At 41.8% G+C, this 10,598-nt stretch overlaps 1 protein-coding gene across 2 annotated transcripts; it reads right to left on the bottom strand.

Annotated features, from left to right (window-relative positions):
- Positions 1 to 2,343: 2,343 nt before the first annotated feature.
- TBX22 (T-box transcription factor 22) lies at positions 2,344 to 10,348 on the bottom strand (the record flags this gene model as incomplete). 2 transcript variants are annotated; one of them, XM_079910505.1, is made up of 8 exons in its annotated part: positions 2,344 to 2,957; positions 4,904 to 4,989; positions 5,377 to 5,441; positions 5,813 to 5,977; positions 6,872 to 7,046; positions 8,424 to 8,525; positions 9,372 to 9,558; positions 10,171 to 10,348. In XM_079910505.1, the coding sequence occupies 8 exons, from the start codon at positions 10,346 to 10,348 to the stop codon at positions 2,344 to 2,346; spliced, it is 1,572 nt and encodes a 523-aa protein (XP_079766631.1). The 2 variants fall into 2 exon arrangements, with proteins under 2 accessions (XP_079766631.1, XP_079766632.1); XM_079910506.1 differs by having other exon boundaries at positions 9,372 to 9,555.
- Positions 10,349 to 10,598: the final 250 nt, after the last annotated feature.

The following is a 10,598-nucleotide window of genomic DNA, read 5'->3' as shown; positions in this document are numbered from 1 at the left end:
TTAAAGCAAACCTTATATTTAGTTGACACAGCTGAAATTAATATAATTCCATAGCATTTTGTTTTTTATTCCATAATCATAGCCTCAGTTTACCAAGTTACTCAAGTTTTGCACCATCCTATTGGGTAGTAATTATTTATTATAAAATAGTAAGGGCACTAAATACAATTTGTGCATGAATTACAGCTGTTAGCAAGTTACTCGTCTGTTTCCTGCAGATGAGTAACTTGCTCAGAAAATAGGGGACTGCTTACTGAACTTCTTAAGGTCTCTTCCAAGTCTAATTTTCTATAAAGAATTTCTCTTGGTTACTTCTTCTTTTTCAATTAAAATTATGAAATGACAATTTATGAACAATGTTTAAAAACGGCTTAAAATAGATGTCTAGTTTCTAGCCTTTAAATTTTTGCTCCTTAATATAAATCACCTTTACACATATAGTTCTGTATTATCAATTTTATATGGGTTACATATAGAAAAATTATCTGAAATATAAAGTATGGGGTATATGTACTTGAGCAGCTACAAAATTTATGCCGTCTCTTAAATAATCATTAAAAAGTAACCCAGAAATTTTCTGGATTTTGCAATCAAATTCTTTATGTTATGTTGTTAGTTGCTAAGTATCTGCCATCAGAATAAGTTTTACTACAATCTGATGCGGGAGTTTCTGCTTTAAAAAATCATAATTTATTTTAGTGGTAAAAGTTAGCCTAAAGCTTTCCTGCTTTGGAGTAGACAGAAATAAAGTGTACTTTCTACTTTAATCCTTGACTTGATAAACTTGGGTAGTACAGGTTTTCTGCCTTAAAGATTTTTATAGCAGGTACCTAATTAGTCTGGGCCATAAATAATATTTCATCTTGACTAGAATACTCAGTTTGAATGTAACTATGTGCTGTTCTATCCCTAAGCCCAGAAGTGAAGGGGCATATCATTTTAATACATATATAAGAAGATATATTTATAAGGTACATTTGAGAGGAAAAAACATTTTGAGCAAAATAAATAATAATGACATGCTCTCCCTAATATGTGTTGGAAAACTTTTAAAAAGCAGTTTATCAATGTCTTTAGTTTGTTAAGTCATACCATTGTGATATGAAGGGCCCTGGCTTAATAAATTGTAGAGCTAGTAGCATGAAAAATTAAAATTCAATTCATCTTAAGGATATAGAGGTTATATGTAGGTTATACTTAAGTCTTCAGAAAATTTAGGACCAGGTGAAAGGAAACTTTTCAACTTCATAGCCTAAAATAAAGTCTCATTTATGTTACGCTACTTTTGTCCAATTTACCATGATTGATGCAGAGGACTGAAATTAACTTGTACCATTGTAATGATGTTTTCATATTTATGGATTCAAATATATTCTCTCCCTTCAAATCATAACTTCTCAGTCTTTTTGGAGAGCTACAACAATTTGTTTTTGTAAACTGTGTATACAAAATACCGGGTTTGGGGCTTCCCTGGTGGCACAGTGGTTGAGAGTCTGCCTGCCGATGCAGGGTACATGGGTTCGTGCCCCGGTCCGGGAGGATCCCACATGCCGCGGAGCGGCTGGGCCCGTGAGCTATGGCCACTGAGCCTGCGCGTCCAGAGCCTGTGCTCCGCAACGGTAGAGGCCACAAAAGTGAGAGGCCCGCGTATCACAAACAAACAAACAAAAAATACCGGGTTTGTTAAGGACTAAGTAAACAAGCATCACCTGAGAATTACCCAAAAAATAAAAGAGAATAAAAGATCAAATTTATTTAGAATACTTTGCTTTTCATTTAATCTTTGTGTTCCTTCAGGATTAAATAGTCCTTAGGCTGCAAATATTAATATTAGAATGTTTATGTCTTTATTTGTACCTTAAAATTGAGATTAGTAGTTCCTTCAACAGCAGAGTATAAAAGTATAATGCAAATGAACAATGAAATTTTTCTACAGTTACTAGGTAGATAATTACAATGAAGCCAATATTCATAGATAAAAACTGTAATTGTTTCACTACCTTCACAGGAATTAAATCCACCTTCCTTTGGTCATTGTCAATATGCAAGAGGCAGTTGATGTGGTAAACAGGCTTCACTATAATTAGAGATTTCATCACCTGAAGTCACTTTTCACTGGTAGCCTACCTCATCAAACAATGTTTACTGAGTATCTTATTTTGAGGCCTAAGGCTACTGTAATCAGCCTTCTTAAGAACATATCATAAGGCACTTTAAATGCAGAATAGAGGAATACCCTCTGATAATGAAGCTTTTTAAGCCCATTAGCTCTTGACCTTTTTTGGCTACAAATAAAGAAAATATATGCTTACATGTAATTGTTTTAGAAACTTGACTATTCCATTAAAGGCAATGGTTAATTTTTGGATACCAACGAGCATGATTGCATTTGCCTTCTATTAAAGAAACCTGACTGTTTTCATTCACTTTGAGATGGTTGGTAGCATTTACCAGTCTAGATGGCATGGAGAAGTTGTACCTATAAAAGCCATAGGAAGGATGGAATGAGCAACCAATTGCTTCCTGGGCAATGGGGTTGGGTGATAAAATATTTCCAGGTGCCTGTAATCCATACAACATTTGACTGGAAGAATTAGATGCTTGTTGACACTGTCCATTGCAGTCTTCAGATGAACCGTATTTTGAATTGGTGGCCCCCAAGGAAGATAAAATGGGAACTTCCATCATGAGTGGGGCTAAAGACTGAGAACTGTTGCTGCTTGCTAGCCTTTCAGGAGCAGGCAAGACAAGAGGCTGCTGTCGCCAAAAATTAGTTGGGCAAATCTTGTAGCAAAGGGGCAGGTTGATATTGTGTAGGTACACCTCTGGACAGGGCATTCCAAGGGAGCTTGTAGGTATGTGAAATGTTGGAGGGGAGCAAGGTGGAGAAAGCAAAGAGTTCAAAGGAGAGGGAGCCCCTCCACTAGAGGTCGCTGGAGATGAGCCATTGCTTCCACCTGTGAATGACAATGCAGTCAATGAACAATGAACTAAATGTTCCTACTGAATCAGTAATCATGTCCATAACTATCCCTGCTTCATTCTTAGATTAGCTTTCCTTGCAAGTTCACAGTCATTTTAAGTCCTTTGGAAAAGAACATTCCTCTGACCAAAGTTGAATATGGTATCTCTACTACAACCACTATTACTTTTGGCATTATTATTATGTATCATGCATTGAGCATTCACTATGCTTTAGAACTATACTAGGCACTTGAACAACATTTATTCAGTGAATTAAAAAAGAAGCCCAATTAAATATGATCCAGAGCCAATTATATCTTACAAGTAAAAGCTGTTTTTTAACCATAAAAAATTACTAAAATAAGCACTTGATTAAATTGAACAGTTTTTTTGAGATTTTATAGAAAACTTCAGTCTGATTAAAAATCAGTGCATATGAAAGTAATCTTATAAATTAAAATAACATTTAAATATATTAGTTTTTTTCTTATATGAAAATCATAGACGGGGAAATTTCCATAGTGTACTATATCAAGAGTAAAAGACAGTCTTGCAGGTTAAAAATACCAAGATAAAAATGAAAGTGTTCATATCAATGTTGCCAGGTGATCTTTTATGGTTGCCTAGCATCTACTAAAATTAGGGATAGATATAAGGTCCAGGAAAATCTAGACTTTACACCTTATATTTGTAAATATTTAAATTAAAAAAAAATTGGTTATTGACTGAACTTGATCAAATTTTGTGGGGTTTTTTTTAGGGGCTACTGTTTTTCTTAACTATTTTTGTATACAGACATAGGCTAATCCTTTATCAAGAGCGTGGCAAATATATTCTATAATTAAACATCCAAAAGTTATTAAAAAAAACTGGTACCCCTTTTCTTTGCAATTTGAGAGCATTCTGGACATTTTAAATAATTAAGAAAATTGTGTATTTTAAATTATCAATTAATGATCAAGGTTAGCATTATTTTTAAATTAGTGCACCATGTGTTGACTTGGATATTTTAAAAGCATGCTGCCTAGATTCTATTAAAGTGATACTACCAAATAAGTGTTCAAATTTTTCTATGCAACTCTCTAAACCAAATTAATACAGCCAATTGAGTGAAATATTTCACTAAATGATTAGACTTGATCTCTTCACATTTCAATTAGCTGTTATGGTATCATGTAAAATTCAAGCTAACTATAATGTGATGGTAACCTTCAATTAATGTTTAAAGACAAACAACTTTAATGGAGTTAAGACAAATGGGTAAAATGATTCCATATTGCTCACGAATAAAGATCTTCTATTTATCCTTAAATATCAGAGTAAATGAAGGTATGCATTCTTCCACCAGAAAGCAGGCATTGTCAAATTATTATTTAGTCATGTAATGTACTACTTGAGAACAAATACCTTGCAAATATTTTAAATGCTTACGACAATTAAACTAATTGCCATGGCTTAGTATTGTTTTCAACATTTATTTTCCCTAGTCACAACAAAAGGAAAATTAGAGTCAAGTGATGATGAAATTGAATGGGAGTCATTTTTATCATGTGCTGAAAGTTTCTCATAAAATATTTATTTCAATATCTAACATGCTTGCAAATAAGACCACTAGTGCACCACAGGCAGATCCTAAGGAATATGAGATAGTGAGATGCTGAAGAATCCAAGTGATTTCTATAGCTCTCAGGATGTATGATAACTCAAGAAGACACAAGGCAGTAAATCCACCATTACCACGTTTATGCTCTTTTCTTTCTTGCCAGTTACCCTCCCTTTTTGCTTCTTACCTCCTCATCAGGATAAATATACACCCACTTGATTTTAAACACACATTTTCTGGCATATACTTATCCACTTGTGTAGTATTTGTACAGAGGTTCTGGCTGTTGTTATTTCATTAACATTTACAAATAAAAATTAATAAAACTTTTCTTACTTGGTGTGTCTGCACCAAAAGTTTTAAAATCCAAAGTGAGAGAAGGCCTCCATGGGTAGGTCTCTAAAACCCCATCCAATACACCTCTGAAAAAGAGATTCAAACTTTAGCAAGTCCAGAATGCAATTCCTGAAAATAATAATTTGTGTAAGCTTTTGAGTTATTTTGTTATAGTTTTTAGGGGTGAATATCTGAAATGTTTTCCTTTTATAGATAGACTTCTGAATAAAATTCCCCGTGATTATTCCATGAATAAAAACCTAAGAATCTAGAATAAGCAATATCTTAAAAGTGGGTTGGGGAGGGAGTGGGAGGAGGCAAGATTTTGAAGACAAAACGTCCAGGTTTCTTTCTTACTACCTATTTATTAGTTACAAAATTTAGGGACTCAGTCTCTGAACCACAGTTTCCTTAGCTGTTATACCTGTGAAGAGGGCTATATAAATATTAGATGTGACTGTTATATCATTTACCTGTTTCTTCCAGGATCTCTAAATCCTTTAGCAAAAGGATTCCTGTCTATTTTCAGTTTGGTGATCTATGGATTCAAAAGAGAAAGAAAGATAAAGTCAGTACCCTCAGTAAAAACACTGTCACTGTTTCTTTTAATGGTTACAACAACCACACAAGTTTTCAACATGTAATATGGCATGTTAAATAAATGTAAGCATATTGCTAAGTCAAATTTGAAATGTTTTATCTCCTGACACTCTTTGTTCTACTCTCCTTTCTATCCTTTCTAACACAAGATCCACACAATTCATAATCAATCTTGCCTTGATGACAATGCAATAATGCTATGAATTTCTTTTTAATTGTGGAAAATTCAATCCATATAGTACAGCTTCACTCTTTCCCTAAAGTTTCTCTGGAGCCATCCCTGCTTGCCTGGGACTTAGTTGGCTTTACCTGCTGGTTTTGGTAAGCTGTCACTGTGGTGAACTCAGTTTCTTTAAAGGAGAATGTTTTAACCCCTTCAGCAGGCAGGGACTGAATCCGGGACATGTCGACCTTGCTGTCCTGCTTCATCACATGCACACGGGGCTTGTACTTGTGCATGGACTGCAGAATGATCTGTAGGAGAAATCAGTGGTCAAATGCTGCCTAGTAATTGGCTTCCCCTCCCCCACACTGCCCCCCTCTCATCAGCACCCCCAACCTTCCCACACAAAAGTGAAGCTAAACCAGAAAGCCTAGGCTAGCCACACACAAGGACTTTTCTTTGCCATTTGGCCCTGGACAGAGGCCTTCAGGCATAAGGGGTTTCAGGAATGGGGCACCACAGCACACCAGAAAGCAGTGATTCCATTTCCAGTTGGGGTCCTTTCCTGCTTCCAAATGTGGGTGACCATGTGATATTCCCAAGTGTTATTGGGATCTAACTGCCTGCCATAAGTTCTCTGGGCTTAGGTAACTGATGGGAAAGCATTTGACATCCCCCACCTCCTAAGCCCAGGAGCATCCTTCTTCCTTTTGTGGCTGGCACAGGGCCAGGCCAAGCAGGGCAGAGGTGAGGTGCACCTGGGAAGAAGGTTCAAGATCTAGGTGACTTGAAAAGGCCTTCCATCGGGGCGGGTTGTGGAGAAGATTTTCACCATACCATGTCACACAGAAGGTGCCCATCATGGGAAGGCAATCAGAGACCACAGTGATTGCCAGGGAGGCTGAAGTGCCAGAGAGCTCAGGGAAGCATTCCCTTTCACTGTCTCAGACCAGGCATCCTGGCTTAAACAAGTCTCCTTTGGTCCTCAAACTCCTTTCACTCACCATCCCCAACGCCCAGCACTCTCAGATGCCAAATAAAAGTCACAAGAGCTACTTTGGCCACAGGCCTAGAACTTGGACAGTTCCTAAAGACTACAACTAGCACATCTGGAAGACACCTCCTTGGCTTCTCCAGGGTGACCTTCCGGCTGACACCTTGGCATCCCCCTCCTCTCCTCGGAACAAAGGATCGCACACACTTACATGGCCTTTGTCGTCCATCTCGTTGTTGGTGAGTTTCACGCGATCGAAGCTGATGATCTGACGCATCCATGTCTCTCCCGAACAAGGCGAGTCCGGGTGAACATAGAACCTGGGAGTGATGCATGAGTGGTCTGTATTCCCGGCTACCATCCACTGCGAGCTGTGATACACATACCTGAAAATGCGCGGAGTGTGGCTTTAGGCGCAGCGGGCCAAAGCCAGGAGCAGGGACTACCGCGATCCCGTCCTAAAGGCTTCGGCCAAGGTTTGCCTGCTAATCTCAAAGGCAACTAGTAAAAGATACAACTTCATTTCTAAAGATCGTCCAGGGATAGAAAGCAAACTGTAAATAAGCATATACGTCATTAAAATGTAGTGAAGTGCCAGGGCAAGTATAATGTCATGGGATTTCAGAGTCTGGTTTGCATTTCCTCACAGAAACCGCAACAAAAATTCATCTAACCCGTTTTACTGAGCAGAGACACCCGAAAAATCCTCCTGTCCTACAAGCGTCAGGGAAGAAGCAGAAGTGTGAGGGAAAGTGTCTGTGCAGTCCACCGCCACCAGACCAGTAGTCTTGGAAGCCCCTTTGTCCACAATGCTTTACATGAGAATACCCTCAAGGAACTCTGCCCGCTGCGGCCTCGGGGCTGATTTTCGCATTGTCTTCAATCTCAACCGCTAAATTATGCGCCGAATTCCCAAGCCAGCTGAAACGTGATAAGCAGCTTGTTCTGCTATTTCTGGGCTACGGCCCCAGCAGGCTCTTGAGCCCAGCCTTCTTTTTGCCCCTCACTCCCAGAATTGGGTGCGTTGCCGGCTGTTTCCTAGAAAGGCTAGGCACCCACTTCGGTCTAACGCTCACAGGCCGAGTGCGGGCAGATGCCGCCCAACCCCCATACCCCTGAGCTAAAGCGCTGGCCGACCCGAGCTTCTGGACTGCCAGCAAAGAAGGGCCTCTTGGCTTTAGATCAGTTCGGCCACTTTTAGCCTGCTTTAAGTAGAGAGCTTACATCAAGAGAAAGGTTACTTGTATTCTCTGGGACCTGGCCTCCACTTCAGGGGAGAGGCTAAGGAAGGAAGAAAAATAGACTTAGGCAAGATAACTGCTAGACTAGCTTTGGATGGCAAATCAGGGCATCGCTCAAGGACCCTGCTGCTAAATTAGCACATCCCAGAGCCCGGTAGGGCCCCAGAAGCCCAGGTATTTCTCCTCAAATTCCTTTAAACAGCTTCCCTCCCAGATGCCTGAGCCAAAACCCTCTGCAGTTTGCAGAGCCAAGGCTAGAGCAGTGGGTAGGCAAGAGGTTTGGGGTGCACTGAAGCACCAGCTGGAACCTGTGATCCAGGAGTGAGAGGAAAGAAAAACAAGCCTGCTTTTCTCTCAGTCTGAACTCCCTGAACTCCAGTTTGAGGGAGAAAATTCAACTCTCAAAGCCCACAGGAGAGCAATTATCCCTACCATGATAGAGTTTTCAAAACAGCACTCTCAGGTTCCATAGATATGAATCCCCATTCCCAGCCTGTGGTACCCTCCTTTGGGCCTGGTTACCTATAGCGTTTGGAATCCACCGGCACCACATCGATGGCCACATAGTACTGTTTCCCTGGGTCCAGTCCTTTTATCTTGACCCGAACAGAGGGGAACATCCTCCTGTGGGAGAGAAAATAGCGACTGACCTGGGCGCTATTAGAAACATTTGGCGCCAGGGGGGGTTGGGGACAAATGAAAAGTAAAGGAATAAACTATACTCTTCTTATTCTAGACAGGTTCAGTGAATGAGATTTGCTACATGAGGAAAGATTGTTGGTTACATGTTTGATTGAACAAACTCAGGATTTTTGAGTGGATCAGAATATCCTTACCACAAGGCTTTGTCCACCCCACTTCCTATCACCACCATAATAAAAAGCTATAGAAGAAAAAGTAGGAAAGAAACAGCTGTGCCTCTCCCCTGAGTTTTCAGCAGTACTTTCTGTGAGGCAGATTTGGGAAAGACTGAAATTAGGAAGATTCACACACAGAAAAATTACCCAGCTGATGTGAAGAAAATGCCGCACAGGAAAAGGTGGAAGAGGGAAAGCCCCACCTCAAATTGACCTGGGCTCAGGACAGTGGGCTGAGAGCCTGCTAGATGGGATATTGTCCACTGATAACTGTGAGGCTTTAACAGAAAGGCCTGGCCATAGCTTAAGATGTGGGGGTGGCATCTGGCACCTGCCTTGGGAGATCTAATTTTTGTCATATACTACACAGGCAGGAGCTGCAAGAATGAGTTCTTGGAATCAGGGTGTACAGGAAAGAAAGGCCGAGCCACTAACATGGGCCAGGCAAGGCCTAGTCTGGTTGATTGAGAGGCACTGGCTTCCAATACCTGTCTGGGGTGGGATTATGGGGAGAAGGGTACCAAAGTATAAAACTGGAGGCACCCATCTTATGAGAGCAGAACATTAAGTGCCTACTGTGTGCGGCCCTTGAACAGCTTGGGCAAAGCCGAACCTGCCCGCCTTGGTAATGATCATCTCAGTTCCAATGTCATGAAATCTCTTCCACAGCTCGGATCCTTGAAGCTCCACTTGGATAGAATCTTTTTCTTCCAGACTTCCGAAGCTGTTGCAGCCGCCGCTGCCGCCTCTACAGCCTGAGAAGGTAGTTGCTAAGGGCTCTGTCTTGGGTCGCTTTTCTGCTGGACACAGAGACGCTGAGAGTTTGAGAGAGCTTCGCAGTTCCCGCGCCCCCTTCTCGCTGACGCCTGTCTCAGAACAGACCGGCCTTGTCTCTTCCCCGGGAACCCTGGCGTCGGATCTCCAAATTCCCCACAACACCCACTCTGGCCCCCTGATGGAGAGAAAGGGGCCCAGGTAGCGCCCTGTGAAATGCATGACCCTTCTTCAAATTTGCCCATCCTCATCTCTCTCGGAGACTTTTCGTCCCTGATGCTGAATCCCCTCGGGATCTGGGTCCATGCCCTGTTTTCTACCCCGAGAAACATTCACCCTCTGGCTCTCAGGGCTTCCGGGAGTTTGGAGAGTCTCGCTTCATAAATCTGTGGGGACCCTCCCCTTCACCGCAAATGAACCACAACACTATGGGCTTAAAGTGGAGGCTCTGAAACTTCCCCCTACAGCCAGATGGCTGAGGTATCCCCGCCGCCCCGTACGCGGCCATCGCTGGGCCAAGACATCCTTTGATAGGGCTAGCCGCCCTCCTGCAGCGACGCGGCGCTAGTCTGAGACCTTCCGATCCAGCAAGCCATGGTAGCCGGCGCTGGGGTTTGGGCCGCGGTAGGGGTACTCACCAGGCTGCTCGCTCTTCCTTCCTGCGGCGCTGCTCCTTCTCTCCTCCTCCGCCTCTCCACTCTCTTTCTCAAGCAGCTCAAGTTGCGCCTCCTCTCTTGTGTCTCGCAGTTTTCTTTTGCTGGGTCTGCCCACCAAGGCTTCCACCGAGAAGGCGTGCGCCCGAGAGCTCAGAGCCATCCCTGGAGAGGGTGAAGAGAACGTACTCTGCAAAGTTTCAACCTGAGCTGGGTTAGGGAGGGAGAGGGTGGGAGGGCGCAGAGGACAGGCAAAGGAGGGAAAGCGGGAAAATCAGAAAAACCTGAAAACTCAGAAAACAATTTCTGAATCTATATTCAGGGGGAAAAATGTGTGTGTATAATTTTTATATATACGTATAGATTTTCTTTGGACAGAATGAAAGGAGATTAAACTGGAGCCAGAGTCCTCT

Source organism: Stenella coeruleoalba, assembly GCF_951394435.1.
Source record: "Stenella coeruleoalba genome assembly, chromosome: X".
In the NCBI taxonomy this organism is placed as follows: Eukaryota; Metazoa; Chordata; class Mammalia; order Artiodactyla; family Delphinidae; genus Stenella; species Stenella coeruleoalba.
Note: the sequence above shows the minus strand (reverse complement) of the source record. Positions and strands in the feature narration are given on the sequence as shown.